A 25,968-nucleotide genomic window follows, 5' to 3' on the forward strand; every position below is an offset into this window, starting at 1 on the left:
TTAATATGTCGGGTGGTAATAGATTTATTTATTTTCTTCTCAGAGTGTACCAGAATGCGTAGTTTGTTAGTATTTCTAAAAATCTCCTGGGGGAGAATCCCCCCAGACCCCCCTGCTGGGGTTGGGTTTTCAGCATGTGTGCCTTTTTATATAGTTCAGCTTTGATTCCATCATCTCATTAAACCTTGTTTAAAAGCATACTTTAGTTCTGTGAAGGGATATATGCACTGTACTTCACTTTTATTAATATTGTATTCTGAAAAGCGTATATATTACAGCACGATTTTTTGTTGAATAGATTTGAGTGCTTCAAAATGTTGGGTCGCGATGTATTGACCAAGTAAAAAGTGGGTCCCGAGGCCTGACCAGTTGAGAACCACTGCTTTAGTGGATTAGTACTCTGACGTTCAAATGTTGTATTTTTCATTTTTTTTTCAGAAAATCGCAGAATTATGACTTTTCGGATTTCTTTTTTGTTTTATGAGATTAAAGTCCGAATTCTGACGAAATTCAAAAAATTCTGAAATCTTAAGAAAATCAATTCAAATAAAAAACAATTAGAGAATAATGAAATTATTTATATTCAGAAATTTTTTTTAATTATTAGTTTTCAGAATTCTTGGAAACATTTAATTGTATTTATTTAGTAAATATTCAATTCAATTTTTTTTTCCTCAAAAGAATAATAATTTTGAGAATTAATTTTCCTGAAAATCTCAGAACTCAAAATGTAATTCACTTTTATTCAGATCTCAATTTTTCTCCACATGTGGCCCGACTGTAATTATTATCTTGTACATAGTTTCTCAAGTGCAGTAGGAAAAAAAAAGGCATGTCAAATGTACAGTAATTAAAGGAGTTTATTACGAAGTGAAATGTGTCGTCCAATAACTGAAACAGTGACATATATAACTTGCAGGATCAGATATCCACATTGATCTGTTATAATAACACTAAATATCTTCTGTAGATGCTTTCTCTAAACTCCTCTCAGGCTCATGTTTCGAGAAAAAAATAAATGACTAGAATTCTTAAAAACATTACGTTTCATTTATTTCAGAATATATTCTTAGAGAAAAAAAACTGTGAGAATGTATTTTTACTGAAAATCTCAGAACTCAAAAAATGTAATTCACTTTTTGTCAGATCTACATTTTTCTCCACGTGGCCCGACTGTAATATATCGAGTGCAGTAGGAAAAAAAGAAAGCATTTAAAATGTAATTAAATTAGTTTATTACGTCCAATAACTGAAACAGGGACATCTGTCACATGAAGGCAAAGGATCAGATATCCACACTGATCTGTTATTATAATACTAAATATCTTCTGTAAACACCTTATCTGACTCCTCTCAGGCCTCGGAGTTGTACACGGAGAGGTCAGAGGTCGCGCTCACGTGGATTTCCCACAGGAACTGATTGGCCGGCCTCTTGATTCTGTCTCTCTGCGTTCGGCTCTCTCGGATCATCAGCTGCACGTCCTCGTCCTCCAGAAGCCGGATCAGGTCGCCCTCGGCGTCGCGGTAGTTTATGGAGATGTCGTCCTCCTTGAAGACGTTCCTGAAGAGAGATAAAGAAAGGGATGAGGTGACTTCAGACCTTTTTACATGACATGAATACATGTTAGCCCTCAGGTTTAAACAAGGTTCCCAATGACTTTCAAGCTCCATTTTCCCCACATTCAAGATGAATTACCCTTTACATTTTTAGAAGCAGCTGTTGCAGAACACAATCATACAAACAACAGGATGCCGCCCGTTTACGTTTAACGGTAAGTGAACAAAAACATATAACTTCATATCATTTCTATGCTTGCTCATAATTTCAAGTACTTCAAATGACTAATGTCTATTTCTTTTGTTTCTCAAATTCAAAAACGTTCAAGGGTCAGCATGAATCGAGTTTACACCCAAACTATCCTACCAAAATAAAATACTTCTCAAAAGGTCTCCACAAAGAAAGTAAAAAGGAGGTTGAAGTTGTGGAATGATAAAACCTAAATTATTAAAGATCACATCCAGTTATTTCATCAGAACATAGACCTTTTAGTTTTGATATAAAAGATGGAGAAGATCTAAAAAAAATTAAAAAAAATCTTTAAAGTAGATTCATTCGAAATAAGGACAAAAGGGTCTGTATTTTTGAAAAACACATCATGCTAACTTCATGTTAAAGTTTAAATGTACGCTATTTTTGGATTCAGAAAGGCATTTAGTTTACGTCCTCCATTTTATCGGGTAAACTCATTAATGGCGACGAGTTCTTACATTACTTCGAAATAACTAATGTTTCCCCAAAATAATGGGATAACTTTCTCGAGATAATAATTACAATAATTCAATATATTTCATGAATTAAAGGTAATACGTCTTTGTCTGTATCTTCTCATTTTGTTATTTAATTATAATGATATAACTCACATTAGGCGCTTTCACACCGGAGTACTTTTCCCAGGAATAGTTCCGATAGTTCCTGGGATTTTGCGAGAACTTTTTTTCGGGAACCTTTTCACCCCTTTTTAGTCCCTGCTAGAGAGGTGGTACTTTCCTGGGGAGGAAAAGGTTCCAATTTCTGATTGGCTGGGCGAATTGCAAACCACGCCCCGTAAAACTCCGAAAGGTTTTGTGAAGCCGCCATTTTATTTGCTCGCATTAGCATTATTAGCATTAGCCCAGCGCACCAACGGAGAGAGACTAACTTATGGCAACACAAAAGAAAACGTGGGAGCGGTGGAGTGATGAGGTGTCAGCGCTTCTGGCGATTTACCCGGGACTTCGGGGGGGCGATTTACTGCCACCCGAAGTCCCGGAGTCCGGTATACGGCGTGAAGTTGTTTGCGGCCTGCCAGTAGACCCAAAGCAGAAGAAGAAGAAGTGACGTCAGCGGCTTCCCTCAGGGACTTATTCCGGTGTGAACGCGATCTACTAGATAGTTCAGGAATTAAAGAGTTCCGGGGAATTAAGTTCCGGGACCTATTCATGGGAAAAGTACTTGGTGTGAAAGCGCCTATTAAAGACACAACTACAAAGTATAATTGTCACCCCCAGAAAACAGGGGTAATAACCTGTTTGTATTTTCTACATTTAGGCTTTTTATATAGACTTTCTTTCATATAAAGTGTTTGTTAAAAGTAATTTGAATAATCCATTCATTCTCCCAGTAAAGGAAATGACTCAAGGCTTCCGTTGATATATTTCAGCTTGATTAAAATGTTGCTGTGGGAATAATCACCAATAAACCGTGTGCAGGACCAAAGGAAATGAGATATGAAGTTACCGCCTTCCTCTAAATTAAGAAAGAAATATTTGTGTCCGGGAAATAATAAGAGAGAGAGAGAAGGAGTGAACTTTTAGGAGGTGTTTTCTGCAGGCACAACATGTGTTTTCTTATTAGTGGACATGCATTTCATTTATCTGACTCTTTTATCCAGAGCGACTTTCAATGAGTGCAAAAACCATAGAGATTCAAACTCAGAACAACAAGAAGGAAAGTGCAGATATATTCACTTCAAACCACCACAGTGTTGTGAACATACTGAATGTACTCTTCCAATATCAGAGTACACATGCTAACAAAGGTATCCCAACTGTAGCTGTGTTCATGACAGGATGTATGATTACCTAGAAGAGCATCAGGACTGTTTTAGGCATATGATAGCTATGTGATTAACATGATGATTCAGCCTCTATGGAGATAGACATATGACAAGCATGCTCATTTCTGACGTGGAGCTAATCTGAAGTAAACATTGAATACTGCTTTCTATTCCTCCATCTTGTGACTGTGTAACTCCCTCTCTTGGATATCAGCATGTGAAGGACACTGTTCTGGGAACTACTTGGCGGTACTGCAACTTCTGTATCAGTCTGTGACGTCACTGGGCCCAGAAATACTTTTTCCCATTGACTAACATGGGGAAAGAGACGTCTGTAAATCGGTGGATAATTTTTTTTTAACTAAATACAAAAAATGTATTTGTAATTTGAATAGTTTATGTAAATAACCCAATGTGTGTTCTTTGAACCTGAAAAGGAGATGGCATTGTTTTTGTTACTTTCATTGCAATTGTATCAGTGTTGTAGTCAAGTCACCAATTCACGAGTCCAAGTCACTCTCGAGTCACCACTCTTCGAGTCCGAGTCCAAGTCACCAAGGGAGAGTCGTAGTCGAGTCCAAGTCCGAGTCACCCAAGGAGTGTCCGAGTCGAGTCCGAGTCATCATTACCTGTGTTCGAGTCCGAGTCCAAGTCCAAGTCACCCAAGGAGTGTCCGAGTCAAGTCCGAGTCATCATTACCTGTGTTCGAGTCCGAGTCCAAGTCCGAGTCACCTAAGAAGAGTCCAAGTCAAGTCCGAGTCACAAGTCTTCATGTATTAATCTTCATGGATATATTGTGTTGTAATGTAGCTGCTCCTCTACATTGCTTTTATCCTGTCATGTTATACTAATCTGTCTATTGAACTGCTGTGAAGCCAGTTTGGCTACAATTCTTGTAATAGTACTATACAAATATAAAGCTTATTACTAATATTAATGTTATTATTATTATTATTGTAAATGACCTATAATATGTCTAACTATATTTAAAATGAGTTACCTTTTAGAGAAGTGATTATATTTGTATGCCAATATTTTCCTATGGTAAAGTTTTCGTTTTGCACTTTTATTTTGATAGTAATAAGATCGGGACTCTTATTTTGAAGGAACTTTTACCGGTTAAATCGGTTTACCGATAAAGATTAAGCCCCAGAAAGCACATGGCTACTTAGCATGCAAAATGACGTCATTCTGCATGCTAAGTAGCCATGTGCTTTCGTGTTATCGGCTGAATCTTTATTTATTGATTAGATCACGTTACTCTGATGTTAGTGTTCAAGACAGCCTATATGTCTGAACTCGATCCTTAGAGTAATGTGTTACGGAGCCTTCTCTTCAATATTTTTTTCACATAACGAGCATTTTGCGCTGCTCTTTTCCAATGTGGAAGCAGAATGTGTGAAAGCATACAGCACGATGCGGGGGGTGTCTCTAGACATCTTTAGACTGGAATAGCGGGGCCCAGTACGTGAACTCGCCTCGCAGCCGGTGCACACGCCAGGATAGAGGACATCAGACTCCATAGAAAACTTGCTCGAGTCCGAGTCCGAGTCGAAGTCGGAGCGTCAATGTACAAGTCGAGTCCGAGTCATCGTGGGGGGAAAAATTCACGAGTCCGAGTCCAAGTCATTGTGCGCGAGAATTCACGAGTCCGAGTCCGAGTCCGAGTCCAAGTCATCGTGTGCGAGAATTCACGAGTCCGAGTCCGAGTCCAAGTCATCGTACGCGAGAATTCACGAGTCCAAGTCCGAGTCGCGTCAATCAGTGCGCGAGTCTGAGTCGAGTCACGAGTCCCGAAAATCGGCACTCAAGTCCGACTCGAGACTCCATCTCTGAATTGTATACATGTCTTAACTTAACTTCCTGTTATACAACCATGTTTCGGAGGGATATGGTACAGTTTATATAAAAAAAAAAAAATATATATATAATAACGAAAGACTACTGTTATCTTTCTTACAGTGCAGACGCTTTTCTGCTTGCTCTTGCCTCTGCTTACTTTTTATGCTGATTTTCCTATTCTTATTCTCTGAAAACTTCGAGCAGCGGCTCCTGGACATTAACTTATCACTGGGACAGTTATTCATCGTAAATAGACGGAGGGTTTCAGCCATATTTCAACATTTTTACGACGACCTCAGTCTTACAGTAGCGTGGCCTAGCAACAGCTAAAGCCTGGTAGGCTATGCTATTTAGCTTAAGCTAGTTGGCAGCAAAATGCCTCCGTTCTCTACAGATGACTTCCACAAACTTTAACAGAAGATGGCTGTGTTGGAAATGAAAATGCAACGGTTGGAAGTTAACGTGGAAGTGAATGGACTATGTTGTGGGAATAACACCACTTTACCAGTGTTGCAAGATAATGGAAAAGGGTATGCTAACTCACAGCTAGTTAGCAGCTACAAGGTTTCCAAGGAACAGGAGGGCTGTGTACTGGGTAATAAATCTACAAGTGGTAGTCCTCCCTGGAACTCTCTGGGTGCAAAGCCTAAGAGTAAATCATTTCCATGGGATTTGGGAGGACGAATAACAGGCAGAGCCCAGCGCTCTGAAATCTGTGATGCGACCGGCTGGCCTGCATTGTTATCACCCAGGAAGAGTGCCTCTTCAACCCCTATTCATACTAGGAAACAGCCGTGGACAGCTGCTAAAGGGAGAACTACAAACAATCCTCCTAAACCACCAAGTGTGCCAATCCAGAACAGATACGCTCCGCTGACCGAGAACCGGAGATCTCTTTCTGATGACCTGGATAACCCGTCCTCTTCACACAGCAGGGTAAGGACCAATAGCTACTCCAAAAGTAAAAGGCTAGAGGGAAAGCTAACGGCTGGGCCTGAAACTCTGATTGTGGGTGATTCTGCTGTAAGAGATGTAAAAGGTCTGTGTAGTAAGAACAACACCAAAGTACTCTGTTTTCCCAAGGATATGGTCTCCGACTTGGCTGAGAAGATCCTGCATATTGGGGCTGAACATCCGACTGTGAAGAATGTGGTACTACATATTGGAACAAATGATGTTGTGAAACAACAGTCAGAAGCGCTGAAAGAAGACTTTAAATGTCTGTTGGAAACTGTCAGCTCTCTAAATGCGGAGGTGTTCATCAGTGGCCCTCTACCGCCAGTCAGAAGAGGAGTGGAGAGATTCAGCAGACTGTTTGCATTGAACATGTGGCTTTCAGCTGCCTGCACTGACCATTCTGTCCATTTTATTGACAATTTTAACTTTTTCTGGGATCGCAGACATCTTTTTAAGGCAGATGGAGTTTGCCTGAACAAGTCAGGAGTGAAATTGTTTATCTCTAACATATTCAACTGCCTGCGTCAGCAATCTGTTCCCTCTGCCAAGGACAAGCGGCAAGAGGAATCAAAACAGGAGAAAGACACAACACATTGCGCAGAAAACCCTGAAGAAGTATCACTGCACCCGCCTGAGGAATGTTCTGATTATGGGAGACCTATGACACAAATGGAGGAGTCTCCACTGCCCGTCACCCCCCCTGTCAACGCCTTGGAGGATACTCTTCATTCATCTCCCAGCTCTCTCTACTCTCCGCTCACCCTTTCACCCTCGCCCTCCCCCCTGGAGTTCGATGACCGCATGAAGGCGAGATGCAGGGTTGGCAGCATGTCCTTTACCCCCGCCCCTCAACGACGCCCACCAAAATCACCGAAGCAGAGACGCGCACCATCTCCCCCGTCTTCATCACTGTGCCTATGTCAACCACCTCCCATCCCTTCAAGAAAGCATCTGCAGTCTCCGAAGCCTGATAAGGATGTGTGTGTACAAAACGCAACAAACTTTTACTGATATGTGCTGGGTCCAGGCTCAAGGGCATATGGCACTCTCAACTCTTTCCAGCACATGCCGGGGCCCTACCTGCCAGTAGCTTTGCCGATATCTGTGTTGATAGGTAATAGATTAAGAGCGGTAAATCAGCTTAGAAACAGGAAGTGCTCAAACGTTTGTGTGAGGTTATCAAATTTAGCAGTGATTCCATGTCAGCCACAGCTTGTCACAAAATGTTTTACTGATAGTGTATTTAACAAACTTAAACTAGCTTTATTAAATGTCAGGTCTTTGGCAGGAAAAACATTTTTAATCAATGATTTTATCACTGAGCACAATCTCGATTTTATGTTTTTAACGGAAACTTGGATTGAACAAAACAACAGTGCAGCTGTTCTTATCGAATCAACACCTCCCAACTTTAGTTTTATGAGTCAGGAAAGAATGCATAAGAAAGGGGGTGGAGTTGCTATTTTGTTCAATGATTCCATTCAATGCAGGAAGACATCTTATGGGGACTTTGCTTCTTTTGAATATGTGGCCCTTCAGCTGAAATGCTCCTCTCGAGCTCTGTTCCTAAATATCTATAGACCACCCAAATACTGTGCAAGCTTTTTTGATGATTTTACTGAACTGCTGTCTATAGTGTGTATTGACTTTGACCGTTTAGTCATTGTTGGTGATTTTAACATCCATGTTGACAACCCCCAGGACAGAGGGGCTAAAGAACTGTTTTGTGTTCTTGATAACTATGGACTGACTCAGCATGTGGCGGAGCCCACGCACAATAAGGGGCACACTCTGGACTTAATTATCTCAAAGGGTCTGAATATCTCAAAGGTTGTGGTGACTGATGTTGCACTCTCTGATCATTCCTGTGTTTTCTTTGAGAGCTCTATTTCTGTTCACAAAAATGTTCAGAAAGAGGTAACCACAAAGCGATATTTAACTGAAAATACTAGGGAAATGTTTACTCATAATTTCTCATCCACACTTGCCCCTGCTAACATCTCAGTAAATGAGCTAGTAGATCATTTTAATTCAAAAATTAAAAATGTTATAGATACCATTGCTCCAACTAAGGTAAAGGAAGTGATTAGCAAGAAAATATCTCCATGGAGAAAGGCCATGACCGTGAGAACAGAAAAAAGAGAGTGTCGAAAAGCTGAACGTAGGTGGCGAAAAACAAATCTCCAGGTTCACTTTGAAATCTATAAAGAGAGACTTGGCCTTTATAATTTGGAATTGAAAAACGCACGACAGTCTTTCTTCTCTGACATCATTACCAAAAACAAAAACAACGCACGTGCCTTGTTTGCTACCGTAGACAGACTAACTAACCCCCCAGTGTCAGTAGCCTCTGAATTTCTATCCACCAGGGCGTGCAATGATTTTGCCTCCTTCTTCACTGACAAAATTCAGAAAATTAGACAAGCAGTCAGTGCCTCTACATCAGGTACAGCAAATGTTTTGTCCCTATGTCCACCTAATATCAATTCAAACACCATGACACAATTCCATCAGATTAATGGTAAAAACTTAGAGGACATTATTCAACTTCTGAAATCCTCCTCCTGCTGCCTTGATATTATTCCAACAGGATTTTTCAAAGATGTTTTTCCTTGCGTGGCCTCAGATCTACTTCATATAGTAAACACATCTCTTCACTCAGGTATTTTTCCAGAGGCCCTGAAAACTGCAGTCATTAAACCGCTCTTAAAAAAGAATAATCTAGATGCCTCAGTAATGAACAATTACAGGCCAATATCAAACCTGCCATTTCTAGGTAAAATCATTGAAAAAGTAGTATTTCAACAGTTGAGTAACTTCTTGCATTTAAATAACTGTTTGGATGTGTTCCAGTCAGGATTTCGTCCAAACCACAGCACTGAGACTGCTCTTGTAAAGGTCTTCAATGACATCCACTTAAACACAGACAGTGGCAGAACTTCAGTGTTAGTATTATTAGATCTCAGTGCTGCATTTGACACTGTTGACCACAACATATTACTAGACCGACTAGAAAACTGGGTGGGACTTTCGGCAACAGTTCTAAATTGGTTTGAGTCCTACTTAAAGGACAGAAAAAACTTTATTTCTATAGGTAAATACACATCTGAGTTGACAAATATGACATGTGGGGTACCTCAAGGCTCCATCTTGGGGCCTCTTCTCTTTAACATCTACATGCTACCACTGGCTCAGATAATGAAAAACAACAAAATAAGTTACCATAGCTATGCGGATGACACACAAATTTACGTAACAATTTCACCAGGAGATTATGCTCCAATTCAAACACTGAGTAAGTGCATTGAACAAATCAATGACTGGATGTGTCAGAACTTTCTCCAATTAAACAAAGATAAAACTGAGGTAATGGTTTTTGGAGCCAAGGCAGAACGTATAAAAGTTAGCGCTGAGCTTCAGTCTGCAATGTTCAAAACAACAGATAAAGCCAGAAATCTAGGTGTAGTCATGGACTCTGACCTGAGTTTCAACAGTCACATTAAAACAGTTACTAAATCAGCCTACTATCACCTAAAGAACATATCTAGGATTAAAGGACTAATGTCACAGCAGGATTTGGAAAAACTTGTCCATGCTTTTATCTTCAGTAGACTCGACTACTGCAATGGTGTCTTTACAGGCCTCACTAAAAAATCTATTAGAAAGCTGCAGCTAATTCAGAACGCCGCTGCTCGAGTCCTCACTAAAACTAAGAAAGTGGATCACATCACTCCTGTTCTGAAGTCTTTACACTGGCTTCCTGTGTGTCAAAGAATAGATTTCAAAACATTGTTGCTGGTTTATAAAGCTTTGAATGGTTTAGGCCCAAAATACATGTCTGACCTACTGCTAAATTATGAACCATCCAGAACCCTCAGGTCTTCAGGGACTGGTCAGCTTTCTGTCCCCAGAGTCAGAACTAAACATGGAGAAGCAGCATTCAGTTATTATGCTCCGAATATCTGGAACAAACTCCCAGAAACCTGCAGGTCCGCTGCAACTCTTACTACTTTTAAATCCAGGCTGAAGACTTTTCTTTTTGCCGCTGCTTTTAATTGAACTATTCACATCTTAAACTGCACTGTAACTTTTAACTTTTATCCATGTATTTTTTCTTTTAATGTTTATTTTATTATCTTTCCTTTTTAATGACTGATTTTAAATGCCATTTTTAAAATGTCTTCCATTTTTGTAAAGCACTTTGAATTACCTTGTGTTGAAAGGTGCTATATAAATAAACTTGCCTTGCCTTGCCTTGCCTTGCCTATAAAACAAACAATGGATGTCTTTTATGAACATTTATCCACGCTGAAAGTAGATTTAGATGTTTTAGGAGTGAGATAGAGATTATTATCTAATATATGCATCCAATGAAGCATTGCATGAAGTCTGTTGATGATCAGAGGCTGTTGTTGGGGCTGCATAAACGTTTTTATTTTGTTTTGTAGGCAGACCATGCAGGCCAGCCCGATGGTCACCAAGGTTCATGTTTTAATTGCATACAAAAAAATGGCTTAGACCTCAGAGAGTTAAACTTGGGCCTGCGACCATAGTTTTACTGTATTTTGTTTTGAAATCCACAGCGGAGTATTTTGCATTTCTCTCAGTAGCCAACGATCTGGCTCGGACATAAACTCCGTAATAAATGTAGTCTACATTTCATAAGAGGTGTAAAACTTGAGAGCATTTTAAATCGCATTTGAACGAAATGCTTATATCTGTAGTTGTATTTGTATTGTTGATTTAACGGGGCGATATAGAGAAGGTGAAGCTGTCATTATTAGGCTGTAATTTGTTATAAACTGTTGGAGTGGTGAGCAGGCCTATTGTTTCTGAATATTTGGGGAGTCAGGTGGTCCGTGAGGGTTTTTTAATGAATTACTGTAAGTGGTCCTTGGTATGAAACAGTTTGAGAAACACTGGTCTATCAAACTGAATGATTGTATGTATTACTTCATGAATTTTACTTAACAGACTGTGCGTGGTTTGTCCTTGTTTGTCATGCTTTGCTTTCTGTTATTTTGTTCATGTATGTCTGTAAGACGTTGCTTTTGTCGGGACCCCCTTGAAAACGAGATGCATGTCAAGGAGTTTATCCTAATAAATACATGTCTATATATATTCTGGCAGCCAGTCAAGGGAGGGGAGGAGAGGTGCATTGTTGGAGAACTGGGGGAGGTTGAAAACCAGTCTTGCTGCAGCATTCTGAATTAGCTGTAGATTCATGACTGAACATGCATTTCCAATCCTGTAGAGATATGTGTTATATACTTACACATTATTATAATAGTGTTAATGTGATGGTAGTAACACCGGCAGGTCTGGATCAGCTGATACTACACTGAGAGTGTGATCAAATGTGTTAAGACGTGTTTATGATAAACCTAAAGTCCGCCTACAGACACGCTTCAATTCATTTTCTCTTTCTCCCTCGTTCAGGAAATCTGGCTCAAGATCCAAAGCTATAGTTTCTGATCTGTTTTCTTATTTAGAGGACCTGAACATCAGCAGGAGAGGACTCTTTAAAGTAGAGACACTACATACTGATATACACCTGAACATCAGCAGGAGAGGACTCTTTAAAGTAGAGACACTACATACTGATATACACCTGAACATCAGCAGGAGAGGACTCTTTAAAGTAGAGACACTACATACTGATATACACCTGAACATCAGCAGGAGAGGACTCTTTAAAGTAGAGACACTACATACTGATATACACCTGAACATCAGCAGGAGAGGACTCTTTAAAGTAGAGACACTACATACTGATATACACCTGAACATCAGCAGGAGAGGACTCTTTAAAGTAGAGACACTACATACTGATATACACCTGAACATCAGCAGGAGAGGACTCTTTAAAGTAGAGACACTACATACTGATATACACCTGAACATCAGCAGGAGAGGACTCTTTAAAGTAGAGACACTACATACTGATATACACCTGAACATCAGCAGGAGGGGACTCTTTAAAGTAGAGACACTACATACTGATATACACCTGAACATCAGCAGGAGAGGACTCTTTAAAGTAGATACACTACATACTGATATACACCTGAACATCAGCAGGAGAGGACTCTTTAAAGTAGAGACACTACATACTGATATACACCTGAACATCAGCAGGAGAGGACTCTTTAAAGTAGAGACACTACATACTGATATACACTTGAACATCAGCAGGAGAGGACTCTTTAAAGTTGAGACACTACATACTGATATACACCTGAACATCAGCAGGAGAGGACTCTTTAAAGTAGAGACACTACATACTGATATACACCTGAACATCAGCAGGAGAGGACTCTTTAAAGTAGAGGCACTACATACTGATATACACCTGAACATCAGCAGGAGAGGACTCTTTAAAGTAGAGACACTACACACTGATATATAACTGAACACCAGCAGGAGAGGACTCTTTAAAGTAGAGACACTACATACTGATATACACCTGAACATCAGCAGGAGAGGACTCTTTAAAGTAGAGACACTACATACTGATATACACCTGAACATCAGCAGGAGAGGACTCTTTAAAGTAGAGACACTACATACTGATATATACCTGAACACCAGCAGGAGAGGACTCTTTAAAGTAGAGACACTACATACTGATATACACCTGAACATCAGCAGGAGAGGACTCTTTAAAGTAGAGACACTAAATACTGATATACACCTGAACATCAGCAGGAGAGGACTCTTTAAAGTAGAGACACTACAAACTGATATACACCTGAACATCAGCAGGAGAGGACTCTTTAAAGTAGAGACACTACATACTGATATACACCTGAACATCAGCAGGAGAGGACTCTTTAAAGTAGAGACACTACATACTGATATACACCTGAACATCAGCAGAAGGGGACTCTTTAAAGTAGAGACACTACATACTGATATACACCTGAACATCAGCAGGAGAGGACTCTTTAAAGTAGATACACTACATACTGATATACACCTGAACATCAGCAGGAGAGGACTCTTTAAAGTAGAGACACTACATACTGATATACACCTGAACATCAGCAGGAGAGGACTCTTTAAAGTAGAGACACTACATACTGATATACACGTGAACATCAGCAGGAGAGGACTCTTTAAAGTTGAGACACTACATACTGATATACACCTGAACATCAGCAGGAGAGGACTCTTTAAAGTAGAGACACTACATACTGATATACACCTGAACATCAGCAGGAGAGGACTCTTTAAAGTAGAGACGCTACATACTGATATACACCTGAACATCAGCAGGAGAGGACTCTTTAAAGTAGAGACACTACATACTGATATACACCTGAACATCAGCAGGAGAGGACTCTTTAAAGTAGAGACACTACATACTGATATATACCTGAACACCAGCAGGAGAGGACTCTTTAAAGTAGAGACACTACATACTGATATACACCTGAACATCAGCAGGAGAGGACTCTTTAAAGTAGAGACACTAAATACTGATATATACCTGAACACCAGCAGGAGAGGACTCTTTAAAGTAGAGACACTACATACTGATATACACCTGAACATCAGCAGGAGAGGACTCTTTAAAGTAGAGACACTAAATACTGATATACACCTGAACATCAGCAGGAGAGGACTCTTTAAAGTAGAGACACTACAAACTGATATACACCTGAACATCAGCAGGAGAGGACTCTTTAAAGTAGAGACACTACATACTGATATACACCTGAACATCAGCAGGAGAGAACTCTTTAAAGTAGAGACACGACATACTGATATACACCTGAACATCAGCAGGAGAGGACTCTTTAAAGTAGAGACACTACACACTGATATATAACTGAACACCAGCAGGAGAGGACTCTTTAAAGTAGAGACACTACATACTGATATACACCTGAACATCAGCAGGAGAGGACTCTTTAAAGTAGAGACACTACATACTGATATATACCTGAACACCAGCAGGAGAGGACTCTTTAAAGTAGAGACACTACATACTGATATACACCTGAACATCAGCAGGAGAGGACTCTTTAAAGTAGAGACACTACAAACTGATATACACCTGAACATCAGCAGGAGAGGACTCTTTAAAGTAGAGACACTACAAACTGATATACACCTGAACATCAGCAGGAGAGGACTCTTTAAAGTAGAGACACCACATACTGATATATAACTGAACACCAGCAGGAGAGGACTCTTTAAAGTAGAGACACTACATACTGATATACACCTGAACATCAGCAGGAGAGGACTCTTTAAAGTAGAGACACTACATACTGATATATACCTGAACACCAGCAGGAGAGGACTCTTTAAAGTAGAGACACTACATACTGATATACACCTGAACATCAGCAGGAGAGGACTCTTTAAAGTAGAGACACTACAAACTGATATACACCTGAACATCAGCAGGAGAGGACTCTTTAAAGTAGAGACACTACAAACTGATATACACCTGAACATCAGCAGGAGAGGACTCTTTAAAGTAGAGACACCACATACTGATATACACCTGAACATCAGCAGGAGAGGACTCTTTAAAGTAGAGACACTACATACTGATATACACCTGAACATCAGCAGGAGAGGACTCTTTAAAGTAGAGACACTACAAACTGATATACACCTGAACATCAGCAGGAGAGGACTCTTTAAAGTAGAGACACTACATACTGATATACACCTGAACATCAGCAGGAGAGGACTCTTTAAAGTAGAGACACTACATACTGATATACACCTGAACATCAGCAGGAGAGGACTCTTTAAAGTAGAGACACTACATACTGATATACACCTGAACATCAGCAGGAGAGGACTCTTTAAAGTAGAGACACTACATACTGATATACACCTGAACATCAGCAGGAGAGGACTCTTTAAAGTAGAGACACTACATACTGATATACACCTGAACATCAGCAGGAGAGGACTCTTTAAAGTAGAGACACTAAATACTGATATACACCTGAACATCAGCAGGATAGGACTCTTTAAAGTAGAGACACTACATACTGATATACACCTGAACATCAGCAGGATAGGACTCTTTAAAGTAGAGACACTACATACTGATATACACCTGAACATCAGCAGGAGAGGACTCTTTAAAGTAGAGACACTACATACTGATATACACCTGAACATCAGCAGGAGAGGACTCTTTAAAGTAGAGACACTACATACTGATATACACCTGAACATCAGCAGGAGAGGACTCTTTAAAGTAGAGACACTACATACTGATATACACCTGAACATCAGCAGGATAGGACTCTTTAAAGTAGAGACACTACATACTGATATACACCTGAACATCAGCAGGAGAGGACTCTTTAAAGTAGAGACACTACATACTGATATACACCTGAACATCAGCAGGAGAGGACTCTTTAAAGTAGAGACACTACATACTGATATACACCTGAACATCAGCAGGAGAGGACTCTTTAAAGTAGAGACACTACATACTGATATACACCTGAACATCAGCAGGATATGTCCTCTTTAATAATCAGAGTATTTCTTGTGTTTCTCTGCCTCTGTATTGTTCCGTATGAATCCCAGGACAAACCCTAATGAGTAAAGCTGGATTAATTCCCCGTCCTGCACATATTATACTGTTCTGCACCGCAAACCTGTAAATTGCCGGTTGCCTGTCACCGCCTCTCGTGAAATGACTTCCCTCCGGACCCCCCCCCCCATGCATATGCTTATTACACCATCATATCTGTTCCTCCCTGACTTATCTCCCTCTTCTTTCTCCCCCTCTCATTATCTGGTAATTTAGATATGTGAGCGATGATTAGCCTCTCCGTTCATAATCAGTCCATTCCTTCCGCTTATCTGCTCAATATTGTTTTTCTGTGTTCAGGCATATTGAGCCCTGGAGAAGGAAGGATGAGACCCTGGACTTGTGTTTTAATATGTCTGTTTTAATACTGTGGGAGGGGGAGGAGGACGGGGGAGGCAGGAGTGAGTAGGAGAAAGAGAAGAAAGAAGATTTAAAAAAAGAAAGAGGAGGATTTAAGAAACAGTAAAGAAGGGCTGTAGTATATCAAGATCTGTCTTAAACATCATGATGATATTATAGATTATATAATGACTAGATTAGTCTAAAATTGAATAAATCTGCTAATTTAATAAACTGTTCCATCACATTAACCTGATGTTATGTCAGATTTATTTTAAGTGCCCTATATCTTGCTAGGTAAAAGCAATAGGTACCTTTTCTTTGTTGTAATTCAATAACAGTTGTAGTATGAAACTTGAAAAAGACTAACATAACATTTCATATGTGAATAATATTTGTGAAAATGTGTTGATTTTGATGCAATAAGAGAGATATTGTCAGACGCTTCACTGCCTGCTCTTCAGGCTTGTATCATCAAATAGTTTTTGTTCCATTATCACATGTTGGAAGGTGCTGTAGTTCACTCACAGGTGTCGGGTCGCATCAAATCATTTCCCCCTCTACATCTAAAAAATAAAGGCGGCTTTTCACACCCACTGAACTAATCCTCACATTTCTCTCAATCACCGTTTCCCACATGGGTCCAAATGAAATAAAAACACAACATAAAAAAACACACTTTTCAATGTCCATCGTACCCTTAAAACGTGATAGAAAGATCTATAATTCAGTTAAAACCAACCTCATACGAGACAGCAGCTCCTTGTACGTCGGCTGGATGGTCAGGTCTTCTTGTACACACACATCTCTGAAAGAAACACACAATCATCTCCTTAAAGCACATGTATATCCTCCACAAGGTGTAAGGTATTGTGGCCGACAGGTGCAACGCTTCAACACCCCAAATCTCTTCCGTCAGGAGAAACGTGCTGAAGCTTAAGAAACGATGCAGATATAAAAACACAAAAGTTCCTGTACTCATTAAGAAACATCTTCAGCAACTTGAGGAGACATGCGCAGCGTTTACTAAAAGCTGCAAATACAAAACGCTGAAGAAGCTCAGAACACAGCTGGGAGACCAGGGGATACTAAAGAGTGACGCAGACAGCTGGGAGACCAGGGGACACTAAAGAGTGACGCACACAGCTGGGAGACCAGGGGACACTAAAGAGTGACGCACACAGCTGGGAGACCAGGGGACACTAAAGAGTGACGCACACAGCTGGGAGACCAGGGGACACTAAAGAGTGACGCACGCTGCTGGGAGACCAGGGGACACTAAAGAGTGACGCACACAGCTGGGAGACCAGGGGAAACTAAAGAGTGACGCACACAGCTGGGAGACCAGGGGCGACTAAAGAGTGACGCACACAGCTGGAGACCAGGGGACACTAAAGAGTGACGCACACAGCTGGGAGACCAGGGGACACTAAAGAGTGACGCACACAGCTGGAGACCAGGGGACACTAAAGAGTGACGCACACAGCTGAGGACCAGGGGACACTAAAGAGTGACGCGTGCAGCTGGGAGACCAGGGGACACTAAAGAGTGACGCACACAGCTGGAGACCAGGGGACACTAAAGAGTGACGCACACAGCTGGGAGACCAGGGGACACTAAAGAGTGACGCATACAGCTGGGAGACCAGGGGACACTAAAGAGTGACGCACACAGCTGGAGACCAGGGGACACTAAAGAGTGACGCACACAGCTGGAGACCAGGGGGAGACCAGGGGACACTAAAGAGTGACGCACACAGCTGGAGACCAGGGGACACTAAAGAGTGACGCACACAGCTGGAGACCAGGGGACACTAAAGAGTGACGCACACAGCTGGAGACCAGGGGACACTAAAGAGTGACACCATAGTCTCCTGGTGAAATGGTTATGTAAATGTGTGTGTCGTCTGCATAGCTATAGTCAGTGGTAGCATGTCGATGTTAAAGAGAAGAGGCCCCAGGATGGAGCCTTGAGGAACCCCACATGTCATATGTGTGTCAGCTCAGATGTGTAGTTACCTATAGAAACAACGTTTCCCCTGTCCTTTAAGTAGGATTCAAACCAGTTTACAAATGTTGCTGAAAGTAGTAAACACAATATGTTGTGGTCAACAAAGTGTCAAACGCAGCACTGAGATCTAATAATACTAACACGGAGATTCTGCCACTGTCTGTGTTTAAGTGGATGTCATTGAAGACCTTAGAGATCTCCTGTCGTGCTATTTTTAGGCATATATTATGGGTCTAAGATATATAAAAATATAAAAACATGTCTATGACGTGTTTTGCTCAAAATACTAAACAGATCATGCATTTTAGAAATGCTGGCGGTTTATTTGCGGTTTATTTTAATTGTGAAACATACAGAAGTGTTGGTGAACACACCTGGTCTGGACTCCGGAGGGCGTCAGCAGGAAGCAGCGCAGGCAGCTGTAGGTCGGAGCTCCAGCCTCTGCCTCCACCTCACTCTCTGGGAGCGGCTTAATGATCTTCACAAAGGATTGTGGGAAAATACCTGTCTGATTGTTCACGGTGCCCTGAGGAAAACATAGAAGAAAGAGAAAGAATATGATACAATACGATACTCTACGATACGATACTCTACGATACGATACGATACTCTACGATACTCTACGATACTCTACGATATGATACTCTACGATACGATACGATACTCTACGATACAATACTTTACGGTACGATACTGTACAATACGATACTCTACGATACAATACTATACGATATGATTCTCTACGATACAATTCTCTTCGATACAATACTATACGATATGATTCTCTACAATGCAATTCTCTTCGATACAATACTATACGATATGATTCTCTACGATACAATTCTCTTCGATACAATACTATACGATATGATTCTCTACAATGCAATACTCTACTCTACGATACGATACTTTACGATACAATACTCTACGATACTCTGCCATACTCTGCCATACTCTCCGGTATGATACTGTACGATACAATACTGTACGATACAATACTCTACGATAAAATACAATACTATAGGATACTATAGGATACTATACGATACAATACTATATGATACTATACGATACTATACGATACTATACTACACGATACTATACGATACAATACTATACAATATGATACTGTACGATACTATACGATATTATACTATACTATACTCTACGATACAATACTATACAATATGATACTGTACGTACGTGTAAGACACTATACCAAACGTGATTCTACAGTAAGATTCTCTACGGTACGAGTTTAAAACATGGTTTTGGGGAATTTGCTTCTTCATTTTTACACCATCCCTGAGCTTTTACAAAAATCTACTCACATTAATAAAAAGCATTTCTATGGTGTGTTTAAAACATCCACCTTGATGCCCCAGTTGGATTTGTCACATTTTCCGCCCACAGCCGCTCTGTGCGCTGACTAAATCAAAGGCACTCGTCAACTTTTTCACAAGTGTTGCATTATCCTCTTCTCCCCCGAATAACAAAAGGCTTTCTGATAGCATGCATGCTAACACAGAGGCAGAGAGAGTGTTGTGTAAGGGTTCTCATATTATCAGTGTTTTCTGTTGCAGCTTTTTGGATCTCTGCAGAAAGCCAGGGGCAAGAGAAGTGCACCTCCTCCTCCTCCATGTTGCTTCTCATTCTCTCCACCTCCTCCCTTTCTCTCCCACTCACCCACTCCATCTCAACACCTTCCATCTTTTTTCTTTTTTATCCGACACGTTTCCTGACCTCTCTTTAACTGCACCAGTGTTCCAGTGTTGCAGTTTTCCTGTCGAGCGTCTCATTTCAAATGCCCCACATCCCATATCAGGACATGCTGGTCATTAAGTAATTGTCCCAGTAGACGAAACTGGAGCACCTGCAGTCACTTCTGAGGACCGAAATACCTTCTGGTCACTGTACTGGGGGGGGGGGGGGGGGGGGGGGGCACACACTATTTTAAACCCTTCTTATTCTTCAGTTGTGCTATATTCTGTAAAGCCCCTTTTCCTCTGGACTAAAGAAAAAACCTTATATCTGTCTTTTGTCTTCACCATGTAGACATTTCTGACAATGTGATACTACAAGCTTTGAAGTGACACAATTACTATTTTGGACAATTCAAAGAACTTAATTGACTAAATCCTTTATTTAACAGACATAAAACTCATCTAAAAGCGTGTCTTTACAACATTCACCAACCCCGGTTTGAGAGTGTGATATAGAGACAGATAAAAGAGAAAGTAGCCACCATTGCATTTTCACTTTGTGCTTACCCTGCTTTAGACGTTGCATGTCACACAATAAAAAGACAGTAATACTCGTCTACGAGTAGCATCGTCAATCTCTAACTATAGGTAGGATGTCCTGTATTTAATGAACCTGTATATGTGCGTAACACGCAGGGAGGCGTGTGGCGCAGTGGATAGAGCCTTGGTGTTCGGATCAGGTTCAAACCCCACTGCAGTCAGCATGTCGTTGTGTCCCTGAGACACTTCACCCCAAAGTGCTCCTGTGGGGATTTTCCACAGTACTGAGTATGTAAGTCGCTTTGGATAAAAGCGTCTAACAAGTGGCATCTAATGAAATGTAACATTAGCTTCTCTGACTGCTGTCCGGACGGTTGTATGGTTTCATTGTCAGGTTTAAGCGCTAAAGCCAAACTCCAGAGAGGCGCCGACATAAGTGAAAGTGATCCATGAACTCTGCTCATAGCTCATGAGTCCAGATGTCATTAATGTCTCTGGAAAGAGCGTCTCTTTGTAAGGATGGTTATATTTAGCGTTTCGGATCAAAACAGCTGATAAATATATTGTCTCCTGATAACGTTGCTTTAGACGCTACCCTCCAAAAATGCCTGAGCCATTTCCTTTTGTAGGATATTCCCCTCTCTCCCCCTTTCATTGTTTTACTCCCTTTAACCATCCCTTCCTCTTTTACTCTCCTCCTCTCTCTTTCCATTTTTAACTCTTCTTGGCTCAGGTCTCTCTCCCCCTCCACCTCCTCTTTCACTCTCTATCTCTCTCTCTCTCTCTCTCTCTCTCTCTCTCTCTCTCTCTCTCTCCTCCCTCCCTCCTTCTTTCACTCTCTCTCTCTCCATCCTCACCTCCAGCCAGTCAGCGTTGACTCGTTGCAGCAGGAAGATCACGTCTCCCTTCTTCAGGTCCAACTCCGCTTTGCTGTTGCCGCGAAACTCAAACATCACCTGGGACACACACACACACACACACACACACACACACACAAGAAACCACACACACACACACACACACACGAGTGAGAGAGAGAGGAGAGAGAACGAGAGAGGACACGGACACACTCAGAGAGAAGAGAGCCGACAGGTAAACACTTCTGATGGATGAGAGTGAGCATGAGTGAGGAAGAGGGTGTTTTTACTCAGTTTGACAAAGTTAAGATTTGTGTGTGTGTGTGTGTGTGTGTGTGTGTGTGTGTGTGTGTGTGTGTGTGTGTGTGTGTGTGTGTGTGAGTAGGATGCTCATTGTGTGCAGCTGCAGTGTTTCAGTGGAGCAGTTATTTGCAAGCCTTATGTAATGTGTTGAAATGTATTTTGGTGATATTGTTGTGTTGCACGATTGTGTCCATGTATCCATCAAGATTAGGGGTTTCATCAACAAGTTGCATCAAGATATAATATCTGCTGATATAAGAATTATTGCTACGATGTGATATAGTTCAAATTCAGGGGATTGTGATCAGCATGAGAGGATGTTGTAATGGCCACTTTAGATGCACTTAGAGACACAGATGTTCAGTGGGAACTTCAAAATAAAAGCCCATCGTAAATACAATGATTTGATTCAAGGTTAAAGCACGTGTTCATCATTGAAATAATGCAACTCTAAAAGAGAAACAGTGATACAGATCCAGTTGCATAATTCCCAGTTGACAATCCGCCCACCTAAAGATGTTTATGGACCTCAGTATTGATTGTTTATCCGTTGATTACTCTGTACTACATGTATACAGAGTGTATCTGTTTATATACAATATACTGGATGTGCTTGAGGAAACCTTAGGGTTTTCTGCACATCTTTAAGTGTGTGTGTGTGTGTGTGTGTGTGTGTGTGTGTGTTGGATGCTTGAGTTGCTGGTTAGCAGCTGTGTGTCAGAATGACAGCATGCTACAGCTAATGGAGCCTTTAAAACAGAACTCAGTTGATGCTGTAAACCTGTTTCTGTTATTTTGCAAAGAGACTCTTCGCACATGCAGATGTTAGAGTAGCAACACGCACACGCACACGCACACACACACACACACACACACACACACACACACACACACACACACACACACACACACACACACACACACACACACACACACACACGAAGCAAAGACAGAGATGTTGAAACTAAAATAGAATCGGAGGATCAGGAGAGACCGCTGCTCGTACCAAAAAAAGAACGAGCAGCGGTTAAAAGAGTGGGAAGAGGTGAAGAGGAAGAGGAGGAGGAGGAGGAGGAGGAGGAGGAGGAGGAGGAGGAGGAGGAGATGAGGAGATGAGGAAAGTTTAGCGGAGGTGCAGGACTGCAGAGTGCTGAAGGAGTGAGGGGATAAACGTGCAGAATGAATATAATATGTTTAACTTCTGCTGCCCTATGTTATATATGTAGTTGACTTGTGCACTCCCAAATGCTTCAGAGGTATTAGTATTTTGAACAAAGGTAGCAGTGCGTTTCCTCTGGTCTCCTGTTACTGCATCATATCTAATGCTATAAACTGACTTTTATCATGTTTTACACATTTATACCATAAACCATGACATCTCTGTTCTTTGAAATGCAACTTGGATCTAGTCTGGATCCTGAGTTAACCAGGACACATGAGTATAGAATACTCACACTCCTATTGGCTAGCGCTGCAGCACACTGAACGTGATAGGCTAAGGGGCGGGACATCTGTAAGCACTACTAAGAGAATTTTAAAGTCTGCTGAGGTCAGGATTGGTGGATTTGTGTGAACTAAAACAGGATTTTGTCATCTCAGGGAAACTGTGCTCATCTTCATGTGAAACCAAAATGAGATTATCTTTTACTAACGGCATTATGTCACGTGATGCTACGACTCGGAGTCCATCTGCAGTTGTCTCTTTCTCTAACTCTCACCAAGTCGTTTTGTTGCCTAAACCGAATTCAGCAGTTTCCAAACGTCTACCGTGTGTTAAGTTGATGAGCATCGATAACAACGCACAAGAGTTTTACAAAATGCAAATGAAGCTGTCGTTAGATTCTACACAAAATATCACAAGTATGAAGGAAGTGGCATTGGAAAGTGGGTTACAAATCGAACGTTTATATAAAATAACTTCCCAAATTGTGATCAATAAAGTATCTATCTATCAATATTCAATATGTCTGGTGTCTGTGTGTGTGTAAGGTGTGTGTGTGTGTGTGTGTGTGTACGGTGTGTGTGTGTGTGTGTGTGTGTGTGTGTGTGTGTGTGTGTACGGTGTGTGTGTGTGTGTGTGTGTGTGTGTGTGTGTGTCAAAAATGAGACAGAGGCTGGTGGCAGATTAATGAAGCTGGGGAGTGAGGGAGTCAGCTGGATTAACAATCTATTGAGATTATCCTGACCCCGAGGACACACACACGTACACACACACACACACACACACACCCTACACACTCCATCATATTGAATTTGGGTCTGCTATTTTTGCCGCTGTATTCCAGACGCTCTGTTATTGCAGCGCTGAGCCGCCGCTGGCAGTAATTTATGGCTGCTGTGAGAACGTGTTGATCTCCGACACAAACTCCAAATATGAAGCGACAAAGCAATTCCTCCTTCATCTCTCCTCACCATCACCTCCCTCCTCTTCATCACATCACTTCCACCTGTCCTCTTCCCTTTGTCTCTATTCCTGTTTCTCCATATCATTGGTTATTTTCCTCCGTGTCTCTAACAGTAATGACCAGATGAGAACTCAATAAATCGCTGACTGCACGAGTGTGATCCATTTACATGAATGTAAATTGCTGCATTTAGCTTGCAAGAAATAGACTTCGTAACTGTGACAATATTCACACCGCAAGAAATCGTAAAAATAGGTAGTAGGAATATGTCGTGATACCAGAAATGTTGTTAAACTAGCGATTATTGGTACCAAATTCTTCTTATCTTTGACCAATGCACATTTTTACTGAATAACGCCTTAACGCAACCATAACCTAACCCAATAAAACCTCCAATAATGTTAGCTGTTAGCTCCGTTATTTAGCAAGGACAGTGCATTTTCTCCGCTTGCTAACTTAGCGTTCGCCTCCCGCACCGTCACAAGGCTCTTGTTCATGAGTAGATGGTTGCTTCATTTTGCAATTTGAAAGTAGGACAACATCTCTATAGTTCAATATTAAAAATACTCGCAATTCACACTAAAGCAATCCAGAGAAACAGGGAAAGAATTGTCTAATCTGTCACTTTATGGCCTAATCAGACAAAAAAAGTGAAATCTACAACATGCAAGATGTCCCCATCATGTTGCCAGACAAACAATGCAACTTTTGGGCAATGACACTACTTTCTGAATCAAAGAGAAACCTTTGAGCAGCGCTACGCAACAACCATACAGGATCAAATCTGTCGAAGGAGAAGAAGCAGTGACACCAGCTCAGTTTGATCGGACATGCAAGCAAACAATAAGACAGTTCTGATCATCAAATCGTGCATTTTCTCCGCTTGCTAACTTAGCGTTCGCCTCCCGCACCGTCACAAGGCTCTTGTTCATGAGTAGATGGTTGCTTCATTTTGCAATTTGAAAGTAGGACAACATCTCTATAGTAAAAATACTCGCAATTCACACTAAAGCAATCCAGAGAAACAGGGAAAGAATTGTCTAATCTGTCACTGTATAGCCTAATCAGACAAAAAACAACATGCAAGGTGTCACCATCACCAAACAATGCAACTTTTGGCCAACAACACAACAACACGAGAAAGACCTCGGTTCTGTGATTGACCTTTTAGCAGCGCTACCAACAACCATGCAGGAGGATATTAATCCATGCAGGATAGTCATCTGTTAGAAAACTCTCCCTGGTCCCCGGCTTGAGCTTCAATCTCAGGATCCATGTATCTGTAATCCTCTCCAGAATGGAAGTAGTCATCACATACAGAGCATCAACTAGTTCCTGAACAGTGTCCTTCACATGCTGATATCCAAGAGAGGGAGTTACACAGTCACAAGATGGAGGAATAGAAAGCAGTATTCAATGTTTACTTCAGATTAGCTCCACGTCAGAAATGAGCATGCTTGTCATATGTCTATCTCCATAGAGGCTGAATCATCATGTTAATCACATAGCTATCATATGCCTCAAACAGTCCTGATGCTCTTCTAGGTAATCATACATCCTGTCATGTACACAGCTACAGTTGGGATACCTTTGTTAGCATGTTACTCTCACATTGGAAGAGGACATTCAGGATTTTCCCAACAAAATCTGTTGAAGAAGAAGAAGACGTGATCGGCCATGCAAACACACAATAAGACAGTTCTTCTTGCACGTTATCCAGATGCGGTTCTCTGCAGGTGCATCCCTGCAAGCCTCAGGTTCACGAGGGTCTCCGGAGCAATCATCGGCTCAATTAGACTCTCCGACCCCGCCTTAATGAGCTCCGCAGACCTCAGC

The 25,968-nt window shown here is 41.1% G+C and overlaps 2 protein-coding genes across 2 annotated transcripts in view; one reads left to right on the top strand and one right to left on the bottom strand.

The window, feature by feature from the left end:
• Positions 1-842: 842 nt before the first annotated feature.
• ncf4 (neutrophil cytosolic factor 4) overlaps positions 843-25,968 on the bottom strand; it is a 45,600-nt gene continuing 20,474 nt past the window's right edge. Inside the window, exons 7-10 of the mRNA XM_034113470.1 lie at positions 21,425-21,523; positions 18,699-18,850; positions 17,057-17,122; positions 843-1,561 (exon numbers count right to left, since the gene is read on the bottom strand). Of these exons, the coding sequence (XP_033969361.1) occupies positions 1,354-1,561; positions 17,057-17,122; positions 18,699-18,850; positions 21,425-21,523 (525 nt within the window). The 3' untranslated portion in view covers positions 843-1,353. The remainder of the gene's footprint in view (positions 1,562-17,056; positions 17,123-18,698; positions 18,851-21,424; positions 21,524-25,968) is intronic.
• Positions 21,459-25,968, top strand: part of LOC117469095 (parvalbumin-7-like) — a 38,314-nt gene continuing 33,804 nt past the window's right edge. The window contains exon 1 of the mRNA XM_034113471.1: positions 21,459-21,659. The gene's annotated coding sequence lies outside the window, so the exon portion shown is untranslated. The remainder of the gene's footprint in view (positions 21,660-25,968) is intronic.

The sequence above is a fragment of the Trematomus bernacchii genome, unplaced genomic scaffold, assembly GCF_902827165.1.
Source record: "Trematomus bernacchii unplaced genomic scaffold, fTreBer1.1, whole genome shotgun sequence".
Lineage (NCBI taxonomy): Eukaryota > Metazoa > Chordata > Actinopteri > Perciformes > Nototheniidae > Trematomus > Trematomus bernacchii.